The following is a 16,136-nucleotide window of genomic DNA, read 5'->3' as shown; positions in this document are numbered from 1 at the left end:
TCTTTTTCTTTTTTTGTGCTCCAAAATTTTCAGACATTGCTGTCTTCTTCAACGAACATAAATTATCTAAAACAGATTATAGCAATGTCACCTCTTTAACAATTTTTGTATTAGCTGCGAAGATAGGGTGAGGAATAGGAAGACAGGCCAGAATTACATATTAGTGTAATCTGTTCATTGAAAAAATGGAACATTGTGTGGTCATGCAAAATGTTAGATGTGAAATCATAATCCAAATTCTTTATTGCCAGTGTTTTTTGTCTATAAATGCCAGCCTTCTTCCCAAAGATAATGTATGTTGGTGCCATAGGTATTAGAGCAGTGAAGTCATTGAAAGACCAGTCCAGTCTGTAGTGCATTTACTCCTTTTTAATCTAGTACCACAGCAGGAACAGGACTTATGTCAATCAAGTGAGGGCAATGTAGATAAAAGCAGGTAGGAAAGTCTGTAATACTGTCCCAGTGCTCTTGAATGAGATATTGGTGCTGATAAAAGTTCAGGGACCACTTGGTTTTCCTCTTTTTTATATAGTGATTTAAGGTATGAATAAAAATAAAAGCCTCAGTACTGAAAAAAGTAGAAGCTGAACATCATCTCTTCTTCAAGGAACATAGAGTGAAGATAGCCAGCTAACACAGCTTTTATACAGAAATGTCTTGATGGGAGAGGATCCAGTTTTCTGCTTTGAACCTTCATGGAACAAATTCAAATAATTGTTTTCTGTCTCTGAAAAATATTAAATGCGCAACATCAAAACTGCATAGCCTTAAGATAATTGCTACTAAAATGGAGGTTTTTCCTGCTCTCCATCCCATTTAACAGATGAGGAAGACTTAGAGAATAGAATTCGTATAAGCATAATCTATTGAAATGAGAATTTACCTCAGAGAAATCCTAAAAACATTGATTAGAATCCTGCTGTAGTTCTATTTTAATCAGTTTAAAGTGCTTTATAGGCTTAGAAGCATGCTGACTACATGAATGATCGGACAGAGTGATAAGCCTTTTAATGTACAAACACCTTTTTCAAAGAGAATTTAATTTATGACCTTTCAATCATATCAGTCAGGGACATGAATTGTTAACTTTGTGGTGGATATAATGTAAAAATTGTTTGTTTTAAAAAGTGAAAACATAAATGAAAAATTTCAGTTAAGTCAAATCAGCTTTGGACGATGTCACTTTTTTATGATTTTACATGAAGAATTCTCATCTGGTAAGAAAAGTTAAATTAGGTGTTTGTTTTATTTAAAAGCTTACATCTATGAAACTAATGCAGTTAATGCAGTAAAGCATAAAGAGTAGTGATAAAATTTTCAAAAATGATTTAGGTACTTAAGCACCTAAGTTTAATTGAAAATCATTTGTACTTGAGCTCCTAAGGGCTGAAGGCTCTTTTTTGAAAATGAGAATTAAGCACCTTTGAAAATTTTACCTAAATCAGCTGGTTTGCTGGAGACTGTGTTGGCTTGCTAATCTATTTAAAATGTAAACAATAATAAATGTGTTTAGTTCTTTAACTTCTGTTTGTCCTCCAACTTTATTGTACAGGCAAATTAAAAAGAGCAGTAATTATGCTTGGTTCTTGATATATTATCCTGTTACTGTTTAGGCTAAGGAAAGTGTGGCAGAGAAGAAAATGCACTGTCAAAAATGGAATTCTTACCATATCACATGCAACGGTAAGTTCACTTTTTTATACTCCATTATTGTCATAGTGAATTCAATGAACTCTGTCCCTGTGAATCTATTGACTGAATTAATATTGATCTGTTATGTGACTATTTAAAATATGGTGCATAAATACCTCTTCTACCTAGATGATTTAATGCCGGTTCACTTATTTCTGAAAAATTGAAAACCATTCAGATAAGCAAAATACATGGAAACATGAAAGATTGATTGAATGGTAACATACAATTAATATTCTATATTGTGTATAATAAAAAATCTAGTATGAAGTAGGTTTCTTTGTTTGTACACACTGACTTCTAAAGTAAATGCTGAGCTGTTTTAGGCTGCAGGAGCCTTTTAAGATTGTACCTGAACTTACATTAAACAGCTTGTTATTAGAGCTAATTCAATAATAAAAATGTATTTGTGAATAATTTATTTGCAAGTGGCAAAATTTGTTTAAGAAATTATTCACAATGAATAAGTCATCTAGTTTTACTTTGTTAGAAATGTTGCTAACTTTGAGGCATCTAGGTGTGCCTGGGACTTGATGAGAAGAACTGAAATCAACACACAATATTAAAGAGCACATCTTATTCTTTGCACATTAGTAGTAGTAAAATTTGTCCCATAAACTGCAACTTTTACTTATTTTATAAATAAAATTAGACCACATAAATAGTATCACATTGTTTTGCCTATCTAGAAATTGGAATAGAGTTGTTGCCAAGTGTTTGGGGCTTATGTTACATATGAGTGGGGTGCAACAGTCAGATTAATATATTGATTTATTAAACACTTTCACCTGTTCTGGAGATTTAGGAAAGATTCCCATTGCTTTCAGTGGACTTTAGGATGTGGCCCTTAAATGTTTTGTGCCAAATAATGTTGGTCCATGGGCACTTACGACAGATTAACTAAGAAATTGTTTTCCTTGGCAAGTGAATTAGCATTTAATACATTTGTATTAAGTTGCTAATACTAATTACAAATATTTTAGTGGAATATTTGCACTCAGTTTTAACAGCTGGAATCTCATCCTCAATTGCTTTTATGAATTACATGTTCATGTTACCTATGATTATTGTAATTAAGTGTCAGCCAGACCAATTATGTTCTTGGCTGAACTATTTTTTCCTTCTCCTATAGGCTGCTACAGAAAAATATTTTCTTCCCTTTTTGTGTTCAGGTAGCAAGTGGGGATGTTGCTCCGACTTCTGTGCAACATTAATCAAACTCCATAAAGGAGGCAAAGTTTGTCTTGGGATCTTATTCTGAATATACCCTGGCATGTACAAATGAGTCTGTGATTTGATCTATAAGTTTGAACTTGTTCCATTCCACTTTGGGCAATGATCTCATCACATCTCTTAAATTAGGCAGGTTGAGGACTGATTGGTATTTGGATGGGTGCTCAGCTAGAATGGTGGTATGATGTGAGAACCTCAACAGAACAAAAGATGATGATGATGATGCAAGATGCCTTATAGTGATAGATCCAGAGAGTTCAATCTATTTAGCTTAACAAAGAGAATGTTAAGGGGTGACTTAATTACAGTCTATAAATATTTACATGGGAAACAAATATTTAATAATGGGTTCTTCAATCTAGCAGAGAAAGGTATTACACAATCCAGTGGCTAGAAGTTGAAGCTAGACAAATTCAGACTAAAAATAAGGCATAATTTTAAAATTTTAATTGACAGTTGGAACAGTTTACTAATGGCTGTGGTGGACTCTCAAAATTCTTGATTTTTAAATCAAGGTTGCATGTTTTTCTAACAAATATGCTCTTGGAATTATTTTGGAGAAGTTTTAAGTTCTTTTGTTATACAGGAGGTCAGACTAGATGGTCACAATAGTCCCTGTTGGCCTTTTTGAATCTATGAATTTGGTGTTGGTGAAACAGAAGGTGACATTTTTCCTTATAAGCCAATGTTAAGTTTATAGTGCATTGAGCTGGTGGAGGTGCCATCTATCAGATGAGGTGTAAAACCTAGTCTGTAACACTTCAGGTCACTACAGATTCCATATCTTTCGCACGTATTGGAAGGGGTGTTACTGTGACTTTAATTATTTCCAATTGGCTAATTTCATACTTCCCACACAAAAACACCTTAAAGATATTTTTTGCTTTACTGAAGCAGAGAGTTGTTGAATGCTGTTAAATTACTGGTATCTTCTACCTCAGTGATAGTGGTATTTGACCAGTGCATGAAGTGAGGTATGTGAGTTTTAATTCATTACAACATTCACAAATTGATTTTAGGGCTTTGTAAGACAGATTCAATTAGTTGTTATTATTTATTGTTATAATATACCACCCTTCTTTAGATTATATGGCAGATGACATATAATACAAGATTGGTGTTTCAGTGTTTGTACAGCTTCACACGCTGATATTACTTGTACTGGCATTGCTGAAAACTTGTCAAATGCCACATTGCTACTGGCACAGAGCATCTTCATCAGTATCCCCGCTAACTCAGCAAGTGACAGAGCCTCTTTTACACTTATCTAAATTACAGTTGTTCCATCATAGCTCCTGAAAGGGAAATCCCTACAGGAGCTTCAGTGCATTCTGATTTTGCAAGTTTTTAATTGATAATTACGTAACAGGATAAAAATTAATTTCAAACACTAACTTAAGAGAAACATGTTATGATTATCTTTTGGGAGGAAAAGCACAAAAGAATGCCTGATTCATATTCAGGTAAGAATATCAGTCTGTTCATTTACCCTCATGTGTTTGCTTAGTTATGGGGTCTGTTTTATTTAGAAGGATGAGAAATGATTTCTTAGAATTCCTCACAATGAATAATTACAATTATCTGTCATGAAAGTCGTTATTTGCAAGACGTTTTTCCTCAGTGAACCAGTTCGCAAATCCTTCTAAAAAATTGTTAGTTACTTTTGGTGAAATAGGTATAATAACCAAAAACCAATCACAATAATTTGGATTGCAGATTGGGTATGAATTAAGCCTATTAAGTAAATTATTATTAACCTGTTTATTGCTTGGTATTTGATTTCAAACTGTCCTCCCATATCTGATCCAGAGTAGTTTTTTCAGGAGTTGTTTGACTTAAGGCTTACAGTTGAGCTAAGGACAAAGTTAGTTCCAGTACAATGTTAAGTCTGGTGTCTGATCACAGCTTGTATTGAGTAGTCCACAGCAAATTCCCTTATTGCTGTTCTAGAGAAATTTAAATTCTCTAGCTTCTATATTTTGGAAGATTTCACTGTTACAAAATCTGTAAACTTTCTCTCAAGGTGTGTAAAAATGTTAGAACAAACTAATGCTGATTCATAAGTGATAACTGTAATCCACATAAAACATAATAAATCTTCAGACTAACCATTAAGAAACTTTCTTCAGGTGTAGCTACTTTTATTGGTTAAGATTAGGCTGTTACTCACATTCTAACTAGCCAAATTACTAGGAGACTCTGCTTGCTAAAGTGACACATGTCTGTCATGCTGAACTTCAATTGTAATACATATAGCGATCAAGAACTGATTGACTTGTCCTTCTTAATCTTTATACTTTGTGATACAGCATGGCCAGAGGGCAGCAGGAGAGGGTTAGAAGGGAGCCTTATTCCCTGTAAGGGGAAGAAAGTTTGCTATAGATTAATTAGAGCACCTGAAGCCAGTCACATGATAAAAACCCCTGCTTCAATCAGACAGTATGGGAGTTGGAGCAGAGAGGAATTGGTGTTAGAGCAGAGAACAGTTTGAAGGGAAGCAGAGGACAGTTTGGAGAAGTGCTGCGGTGAGCTAAGAAGTCCAAGACCCTAGATAAAGGGGCACATGGCTTGTATAGAGGGAGGGCAGGAGGCCCCCCCACAAGCTGAAGGGCAGAAGAGGGAAGTAGCCCAGGGGAAGGAAGTGTCAGTTCAAGTGGTTTACCACTATCCTCAGGGCCCCTGGGCTGGGACCTGGAGTACAGGGCGGGCCCAGGTCCCTCCCTCTCCACTCCCTTCCTCTAGGACACTAGTGGGGCAGTTAACATTCCACTGCAGGAGCAAGAAATGGTGCCCTGAACCCCCTCCAAAGAAGAGAGAGCGCAAGACCCATCAAAATAGTGCCGGCAATTTGCCACAACTTTTAAAACTGTATTCCTAGTGATTCTAGTATTCCTAGTGGTCATCGCCTCCTTTATTTGAGATAGCAAGTTGCAAAATGAAGACAAGATAGTTAATGTTCTTTCCCTGAGATCTTCCCCAAAATACTATATATGCTACAGATTTCTTATAAACCAAGAGAGTTCTGTGCCTGTGTTTGTCCCCCACCCCTCAACTCAGTAAACCTAAGATGGCTCTTCCCCTGCAAACACTAAAATATAGATCCCTTAGACTTGAAATTGTGGAAAACTAAAATTTCAATAAGGCCAAAATGCTATGAGATTTATTTTACATATAATTTTTTTTGTATAACTTATAGTTGATTGCAGCCATTATCTCATGAAAATAAAAGTTAGATTACTGTTATTACAGCATCCAAAAACATGCTAGGTGTTTCATAGTACAATAAAGTTAGGATATGATGAGACATGGAAGGAAACAGTGAGGAAGTAAAATATTACAGCATTAAGAAAACTTCAGGCCTGTGCATATACATGACTTGGTGTCCTGGAGTGTGGGAGAGTCAGGGCCCTGCACCCTTGGCTTCCTGCGATTCACCATGACTCTCATCCAGCCAGTAAAGCAGAAGGTTTATTTAGACGACAGGAACACTGTCCAAGGCAGATCTTGCAGGCACAGGCAACAGGATCCTCCCCAATTAGGTCCATCTTGGGGTCCCAGGAGCACCACAGCCCCACTGGGGGATCAGAACCCTGTCTGTGCTTCCCTCCATTCCCCAGCCAGCTCCCGAAACCCTCTCACTCCCCAGTGTCTCCTCCCCCGACGCTTTGTTCAGCTTCCCGGGCAGAGGTGTCACCTGGCCTCTAATCCCTTCTCACGATATAGGCTCAGATATCCTCCCTCAAGGCCAGTCTCCCATCCCCCAGTGCAGACCATCCTCCCAGGCCAACACTCCCCACTCAGCATTCACAGCCCACAGTAAGAACAGTCTCAGTTCATCACACTTGGTGATTCAGTTAAGTTTTGCTAAACTAGAATTTCTTCCTTAATAAGGGATGGTGCAGAGGCTGTTTTACTTCAGCAGGGTCTCCAGTTCCACCTGGAATGCAGACCACTCCTTGTAACAGCAAGGTGTGCCTGTAATTGACAGCACTGGAGACTGAAGCCTTGTATTCTACAGAATAGAAGCATCATGGTAGAAAAGCAGCATAAACTTCCCCTGCTGATTACTGCATCAGTCTTGACCTAAAAGGATTATCTCTAGGGATAAGAAGATAGGCTTGGAGACTGAGCTATCTTAAGCTTGGTCTCTCTGCTGTGTCTGGCAACAAAGGTGCCATTTATAGTGCTGGCTTTTGTGATCTAGACACCTATGCATTTTGGTGGCATCATAAAAATCCTCTACATTGGGAGGATAAGTAAATTTGTCCCCATTAAAAGTTCAAACTTGTTGAAATCATATAAAGAAGCCAAAGCTGTCGGAAGAACAAATACAGCTGTATGGGTAATGCAGGTTGGTTTTTTTTTTCAGGAGTAGTTAAGCAAAACAGAAATGTTTCATCTTTTCTCACGGCAGTCAGTTCTTTGTAGTTACTAGTCTAGTTATGTCATAACCCAAGGGTTTATCAGTAAACATAGAAATATCAGGTACATTCAGTGATCATTTCATTCTCAGCAGAAAGTATGAATGATCTATTGTTTCTCTTTCCCACCTACTGTATTTAAATGTTCACTACACACCATACTTTTCAACATCCTTTTTTCTGTGCATGTAATATGCATACTAATACCTCCTCCCCCCCACTTTAGTTAACTTTCATGAATCAAATAAAAAATGTAATCTATAACCAAAAAGAGAAGGCAATAAATCTTCTGAAGCTTGTCAGTTTTAGAGGTCGAAAGAAGAAAGGTAATGCAATAAAATATACCTTTTTGAGCTTTTTTGTTGAACTAATATGTGAGACATTCCATTTAAGAGTGCAAACAAAGCCGAAGAGTCCTTTTTACATCATGTATGCTCCAGTTGGCCAGGTCTTCTCCATATTCTGGAGCGCAGTGCAGAGCATCTGTCTTGGTTTTAAAATAAAAATAAATATTGGCCTCACGCCGCTAGGGGCTGAAGTAGTGTTGAATGAGTTGGAAGTATGATTGTTGTTCTTCTATGCAGCTGCCCAGTGGAGGTCAGCTTGACAAAGCCCTGGACGGGATGATTCAGTTGGGGATTGGTCCTGCTTTGAGCAAGGAGTTGGACTAGATGACGACCTGAGGTCCCTTCCAACCTTGATATTCTATGATTCTATGAATAACCATGGTACTGGCAAAAGCCACTCCTGTGTCCACAGTCCCAACCTTCCACGTTATTGTTTTAGTGAGTAATTCAGGGTCGTCTCTCTATTTCATACACATTTCAGGTATCTCAGGGCTGACTAGGACACAGGGATTTCAGGGGAAGGGAAGCATGCACAAGTAAACCTGAGGAGAGGAGAAACCCCCAAACCCTTCCCACTTTTGAGGCTGGAGATGCTTTCTTCTCACAGGAGCCTTCTCCTCACCGGAAACTGAAAGGCCAAGAACAATCTGAACTTCTCTTCATATGTTGAGAGATGCCCACTAGAGAATCCTGGATTGGGTTGCAGAGGTGGTAGTAGATAAAGGACACAAAGGTAGAGGAAGCTCCATACTTCCTCCACCCCTCCATTCCCAGGAGTGTCTGGGAGAGTGGGGAGCCAAATTCTTACCCTATGAACGAAGGAAGCAAGCAAGCATGACATGCCTACTAAAGATTCCCAGCAGCTATGGATATGCCATCCTCCCCTGAAATTCTGGGGATGGCCTGCATAATTTCCCTCTTCCCCCAAAAGATGCCATTGAGGGGAGATAACTGCTCACTGGCTTCCTCTCCTCTTCCTCCTTCACCCAAGAAAACTGAAGGTAAGGAACACCTTTTGAGGATAGAAGTTTGTCTGGAGACGTAGGAATGTGGGTGCTTGTGGGGCAAAGTTTGTTAGGGTCAAGTAAGTATCCAAACTTTTTGGGTGTGTCCAAATCCCAAAGCTTTAGAGGCCCTAATAACATACATAAGATATTGGGCAGGATTTTGATAGAGTTTAGAGTTCATATAACACTTTGGAATCCATATCACTGTGAAAATATAAAACTTAATCATCACAGAATATTCATGGCTTTTGTTTTGCCATTTAGCATGTGCTTAGCATGCCATTTAGCATGTTTTGCCAAAGGGAGATAATTTAAAATTGTGATATTGCAGGTCCAGACTGAGAGGCATTGCCAGAGCTTTGAGAGACAGTTGCACAGTGTTTGCCTCTAAGTCTGGATCTAGTGATGATATCAATTACATTGCAAGCTCTCTGTCAGACTGCAAGTTCTTTGTGGCAGGAATAGTCTTCTCAGTGTATAACCACACATCACCTAGTACAGTGAGGCCCTGATCTGATTGAAGAGTCTAGCTGATACCACAATACAAGTTATAAATGCCAGGTTTTTTCATCTACTATAAATGTCACAGCCCTATCCCTAAAAATGTAAATAAGCCAGTCTGATAGCACAGAGCATGGAGCTACCTTTCAAGACATCTGTGTTCAGTGAGACACTTGGGAATTCATACTTACCCCCATCAAGACCAGAGACTTTTTCATCAATGTCCAGGGTAAGATGTCAGCTCTCTTATTACAAGTTATTTCCTGCTGCCTATTACATAGAGCAAAATTCTTATTATGCTGGTCACTTCCTATGTAAGGTGAGTTAGCTGGAAAGGGATAGATGAGCTGCCAAATAAATCTTAAAATGAAGGCTTTTAGAGTAGCTACAGGGAAGCAAAGTTTGGGACATTGCCAGGAAATAGCTTGTTTCCTCTTTGAGTGCTTGCTCATGTTGATTCCATTCTAGATGTGCGCAGTAGGTGTCATAAACAGATAGTTAAGGGTTAATGTCTCATTTACCAGTAAAGGGTTAACAAACAGGGAACCAAACACCTGACCAGAGGATCAATCAGGAAACAAGATACTTTCAAATCTCGGTGGAGGGAAGCCTTTGTTTGTGTATTTTGGGTTTTGTTCTCTCTGGGTCCTGGAAGGGACTAGACATGCAACCAGGTTTCTTGCCAATCTCCCTGCTACAGCCTCTTATATATTCAGAATAGTGAGTATTTAGTAAAGAAGGCGGTTATAGTCTTTTGATTGTTTTCTGTATTTGCAAATGTGTAGTTTGCTGGAAGTATTTTAAATTGTATTTCTGCTGGAGGAGGCTTTTTCTCCAGTTTCTATAAGCTGACAGACCCTGTAACTTTTACCATCTAAATTGCAGAGATAACTTTTACCTTTTTCTTTCTTCTTTTTTTATTAAAAGTTTTATTTTTAAGACCTGTTTGATTTTTTCCCCCTGTTGAGGCTCAAGGGAATGAGGCTGTACTTAACAGGGAAGAGGAAGGGAGGGAAGAAGGGGGAATCCCTTTGTTTTAGATTCACGGAGCTTGAATCTGTATTGCCTCTGGGTGAGAGAGAAAGGGGAAGGGGTGGGGGAAGGGACATTCCTCCCTGTTTTAAGATTCAAGGAATTTGAATCACGGTATTCTTCCAGGGTAACCCAGGGAGGGAAATCCTAGGAGAAGCACAGGTGAGGGAAAGAGTTTACTTTCCTTGTGTTAAGATCCAGGGGGTCTGGGTCTTGGGGGTCCCCAGGGAAGGTTTTGGGGGGACCAGAGTGTATCAGGCACTGGAATTCCTGATTGGTGGCAGCTTATCAGATCTAAGCAGGTAATTAAGCTTAGAGGAATTCATGCTGGTACCCCAACTTTTGGACTCTAAGGTTCAGATTGGGGAAAGATACTATGACAGTAGGTCATTGGCAATTTTTGCTTTAGCACTTTGCGTAGGGTCAGCAGTGGCACTCCCTTGAGTGTCGCACTCGTGTATCGGTATATCAGGCACCGCTGTCCCTATGCCCTCTCAGTTCCTTCTGACCATCCGGTGTGGTTATTTGGAGATTCTTTCCTTGCACAGCAAGAGCTAGCAGTTTCATCTCTTCTAACTTTGAGCCTTAGGGCTTTGTAAATAGTATTTTATAGTAGTTAGTGTTAAGTAGTTGGTCAGTATAGTTGGGAGTTAGAATCCCAGCGGGGACTTCGCCCTAGGCAGGGCATGACCCCCACATCAGCTGCTGCAAGTGCTTGGGAAATCACGTGGAAGGGCAAGCGTCATATTTGTAAAAATTTTCAACCCAGCACTCAGAGCAGGATATTTGTTTGCAGGCTCTCCTCATTGGAGGCTGCCCTTTGTCAAGCTTCCGAGCTGTCCTGCCAAAACTCGGCTAGTGCCTCAGCCTTGGTGTGCAGGGCACCCCCAGCACTACTCGCCGTTGCTGGTGCCTGGAAAGAAAACGAAGAAGCACAGCTCCCCAGCACTGGGCAAGAAAGGCCATTGGGCATCAGGCAAAGGACACAGTTCAGGCCACCCTGCCACTCCGGAGCCACTTGGATGTGCCTCCCTGGTTGGGGCCCTTAGCCTCTTAAAGGATCCACCACTGACTCCAGGGAGCGGTAGCGAACCCAAACTTCTGGCAGCATCAACGCCTTCCCAGGGTCCCCACGGCACTGAAAGAACAGAGGCCTGCTTGCCACAGGAAGTATCAAAGGTTCCCTGTGAGGGCAAGCCAGCCGCTAAGACCCCTCAGAGGGCAGTGGAACGCTGCTGATCCCCTAAGACAAGGCAGCTCTCTCCATCTCTGTGCCGCAGATCTCTGGTGTTGCAGCTAAGATGCTCTGGGGCTGTCCCTCGGTCTCGACATGGATTGCCAAGGGAGAGGCACCGATCTCCGTACTAGCAGCACCCTTCACCCTCCCACTGGTCATCCTCTCGGCTCAGATCTCTTTCGCCTGCCCTATGGGAGCGCTACTTGTCGTGATTCTGGTCCCCCCAGCACCAGTCTCTCGATACCAGCACTGATCTTCCCACTCCAAACACTGGTCTCCGATGGTGATGGTCAGCAGGCAGACAAAGGTAGCAATAGCCCCACCTTGGTCACCGGAAGACAATTTCTCTGGAATGGAAGGGCAGTTCAGCCCCTTGCCAAGGCCCCACCAGCATGATTGGCCATCTGAGGCCACGCCAACATCTATGGTGCTGCCTTGGCAGCACGGCCAGTGGCCTTACTGGAGTGCGTGGGGCATGCCAGTGATGATGATGCCTCCTTCACACCACTCATCTGCTGCCACATCACAGCAACATGTGGCAGCACCAGGCTCAGTGCATGAGACCTGCTCAGAGGTCGGGGTAAAGGAGACAGTGCCCACCCCAAAAAAAAACCTGCCCCACAGGGGCTGTGCTGGTCTGTTCAGGCCTCTTGAGTGTCATGTTGATGGATTTGGCTTCTTTTTCTATTGTTCCGTATAACGTTTCTCTTGGTTGCCCTCTCTTTCTTTTCCCAGGTGGTGTTCATAATATCATTTGATGTGGAAGTCATGTTGGTGGCTGTCATAACCTTAGTCCCAGATTTGGACCTTAGCGTCCAAAATATGGGGGTTAGCATGAAAACCTCCAAGCTTAGTTACCAGCTTGGACCTGGTACCTGCTGCCACCACCCAAAAATTTAGAGTGTTTTGGGGCACTCTGGTCCCCCTGAAAAACCTTCCCTGGGGACCCCAAGACCCAAATCCCTTGAGTCTCACAACCAAGGGAAATAATCCTTTTTCCCTTCCCCCCTCCAGGTGCTCCTGGAGAGATACACAGACACAAGCTCTGTGAATCCAAACAGAGTGACTCCCCCTCTCCGTTCCCAGTCCTGGAAACCAAAAGCACTTTCCTATTCCCCCAGAGGGAATGCAAAATCAGGCTAGCAAATCCAACACACAGATCTCCCCCTGAGTTCCTCCTCCCACCAATTCCCTGGTGAGTACAGACTCAATTTCCCTGAAATTTCCCAGTAAAGAAAACTTCAACAGGTCTTAAAAGAAAGCTTTATATAAAAAAGAAAGGAAAAATACATACAAATGGTCTCTCTGTATTAAGGTGATAAAATACAGGGTCGATTGCTTAAAAGAATATTGAATAAACAGCCTTATTCAAAAAGAATACAAATCAAAGCACTCCAGCACTTATATTCATGCAAATGCCAAAGAAAAGAAACCATATAACTTACTATCTGATCTCTTTGTCCTTACACTTAGAAACAGAAGACTAGAAAGTAGAAACTGCTTCTCCAAAGCTCAGAGAAAGCAGGCAGACAGACAAAAGACTCAGACACAAACTTCCCTCCACCCAAAGTTGAAAAAATCCAGTTTCCTGATTGGTCCTCTGGTCAGGTGCTTCAGGTGAAAGAGACATTAACCCTTAGCTATCTGTTTATGACAGTGGCATCCTTAGAGTGTATTCTAAATATGTTCATTGTCATTTTCTTACCATCTTTGGTGCTTTAGGTTTATTTACTCTGCTTGGTTTTTGATGTTGCAAGAAACTCTTTCCAATGGACTCTGAACTTCCGCAGTCATTCACTTTGGAATGAGTTGATCTTCTTATCAATTTCTGCTGCAGATTTCTACAACTCTGCTCTGTAAAGGAGGACAGACTGGGTGGTGGTAAAAAAAATTGTATTTTTGTATCAGTGCCAATTGTGCTACTTTTTCTAAATCTTTTCAAGTTTGTGAAAGTTGTTTGCTGCTTTTGATATTCATTGCTTTATATCTAGCATGGTGTCACCATCATTGCACATCTCACTCACTAGATATGTAAAATGACTGACTTCTTCGAGTGTCACATTTTGCTCTGATGGTTGCTCTCGGGATGTTGATGGCCAAATATTTTGTCTTCCTCTTGTTGATAAACTTGTTTTGCAGTGTGTGCCAAAATCTGCATCTCTTCTTCCATTAAGCAATATGTTGAACGCAGGAGGATGTCATCAGCAGAACCAAGATTGCCCAGTTATACAAATATAATGTGGTATATTTTATAGCAAAATCTTAATAAACTTCACTAAGCATCTGCTACATTTTTCTGAGAAATGGTTATTATATAATGTGTGATTAGCAAAATTCTATTGTAGTTTAGGGACTGGGAAATGGAGAAATCATTCTTAATCTAATCGATCTTTTTGGTTTAGTTTTGCTTGTACGCTCTATGGGGGATGAAAGGGATGTTAATTGTGGATATTTTGAGACCCATGTAATATGCTTCTTGAAGGTCCCCAACTTGTTCTTGCATTTGATTTGAATCCTTATTCTCTACATGTGACTTGAGCATTCACATTTAATACCACTTTTTAATTACCATAAGCCTGGTAGCAGCTCTTCTGGTCATTATTTTATTTACAATATTTAGGACTACAGGGGACAACCAAAACCTTTTTGGTGGTAGTTCACTCAAACAAGATTTATTTAAACCTACTGCACTTCCCCTGAGAAGTATTTTGAAAGCTGACAGAGATGCTAGATCTTGAGGATTTGGATACAGAAGAGTTTCAATATAGATCAATGAAAAGATGTATTATGCTTCCTGTGTGCTCATATTAGCCCATTCAGGAAGGTACTTAAACATACTTTGATCATGTGAGTAGTCAGTTGAGGTCAATGGATACATTAAAGCTAGGCATATGCTTAAGTACCTTCCTGAACCAGAGACACAGTCAGGTAAGTGAAAGTATAGAAAAATATTTAACAAAGCATATTACGAACACATGTTTACTAAAACAGTGGTCAGCAATAATCCCTTCTGGATTTACACAGGATCTACATTCAGCTCAACCACCAAAACTGGTTGGAAAAACAGAGCAGGCCTGTATAGTTAATTTGGTTTCATCTCCTCTTTACCAGTTGGTTGAAGAAATGACACCAATAAGGGAAATGTGTGTATTTATGTACTATATGTATATATTTATCAAGATAGTTTTGTTACTTTTTAGCTATTTTCAATTACCTGTATGAAATAATGAAATAAAATGCAAGGAAAACGTAAGCATTCAGATATGTATTCATTATGTAACACAAAAATGCTTAATTATAACAATTGGATCTTTGTTTTATTAAACACAACAGGAAAATGAAATATTGGGACTTTAAAAAAAAAATCTTCATTTCTTCAGACACTTCTGAAATTACCAAAAAAAAATGAATTGCCAAAAAGGGGCTTATGTTATTCTTGTACTACTCCATCCATACTGATAAAAATGTGATTATAGCCATATATAAAAGGAATGGAAAAATACCTTTCAGTAGGAAAAGGACCCTAAATCAAGACTGCTATAAGTAATTTTTTTTTCTTTAGTCCAACAGGCAACCTGCCAAACTGAATTTACTAACCTGCCAGGTGAAGCCAAATGCAGAAGATAAGAAGTCTTTTGATTTGATATCACGTATGTGACATTTTAAGTGAATAAATGTTTACACCATTTCATTATCAACTAGTCCATTGGCTGGGATTTTACAAAATGTTATTGTATAGCAAAATAATTTCAAGGTTCTATTTTAACTAGAAATAAGTCTAAAGTGCAAAATTAAGCTCCTAATCCAACTTCTACAAAGTTTTGTGGATATTTGGCTCCAACTCTGATTTTGACTCAAGGACCATGACTATATACATCTTCCTATGGAAAGTTTTCTAAATATCTTTACTGTGTATCCGTTGCAAACCATAAGATGCACTGTGCATAAAATTAACTGTTATGAAGAGTAGCAACTATGCGTGAACGTGCTTGCTTAGATTGTCAAGTAATTATTCTGCAGTTTTAACAGTCTGTCAGTCCTTGTTCAAAATACCACCTATACTGTGTGTGGAACTTCAGTTTCATCTCCTTCATAAAAGATAGCCTTTAACCATTCAGTAATACCTGTACCTGTCTATCTTGCATTGTGTCATAGATAGGGATCTGTGTTTGTCATGGAAGTCAGATTCCCTGACTTTCTGCGACCTCCTTGACTTCTACAGCGGCCAATGTGGCTGACTCCAGGGCTGCCAAAGCAGCTGGCTTCGGGGCCAACTGCTCAGGTGACCCAAGGACAGCCACACCAGATGCTGCTGGAGTGGCTCAGCAGCCAGCCACAACGGCCCGAGTAGCGGTCCCCAGGGCGGCTGAAGCAGCTGTGCACCTGCCCCCCACAAAGCAGAGTCCCCTTGGGCATGCAGCACACAGCAGCAGTCCCCTGGAGTGCGCCCCCTGCAGCAGCAGCTGCCCCAAGATTTAGTCGGGGTATTTATAGTATAAGTCATGGACAGATCCGGGGCCTGAATTTTTGTGTTTTGCCCATGACCTGTCTGTGACTTTTACTAAAAATACCCATGACTAAATCCTAGCCTTAGTCATAGAAATTAATTTTGATTGTGATAAAAACAATAACATTTTCTTTGTATTGATTTTATTTTTTTCAAACA

General features: G+C 40.0%; 1 protein-coding gene across 5 annotated transcripts in view; it reads left to right on the top strand.

Annotated features, from left to right (window-relative positions):
* Positions 1-16,136, top strand: part of ASAP1 (ArfGAP with SH3 domain, ankyrin repeat and PH domain 1) — a 329,644-nt gene that overhangs the window by 223,660 nt on the left and 89,848 nt on the right. For all 5 annotated transcript variants that reach the window (XM_050940653.1, XM_050940651.1, XM_050940654.1 and 2 more), the window contains 2 exons: positions 1,614-1,683; positions 15,033-15,120. In XM_050940653.1, coding sequence (XP_050796610.1) covers positions 1,614-1,683; positions 15,033-15,120 — 158 coding nt within the window. The remainder of the gene's footprint in view (positions 1-1,613; positions 1,684-15,032; positions 15,121-16,136) is intronic.

Source organism: Gopherus flavomarginatus, chromosome 2, assembly GCF_025201925.1.
Source record: "Gopherus flavomarginatus isolate rGopFla2 chromosome 2, rGopFla2.mat.asm, whole genome shotgun sequence".
Lineage (NCBI taxonomy): Eukaryota > Metazoa > Chordata > Testudines > Testudinidae > Gopherus > Gopherus flavomarginatus.
This window is presented reverse-complemented; position numbering and strand designations above follow the sequence as displayed.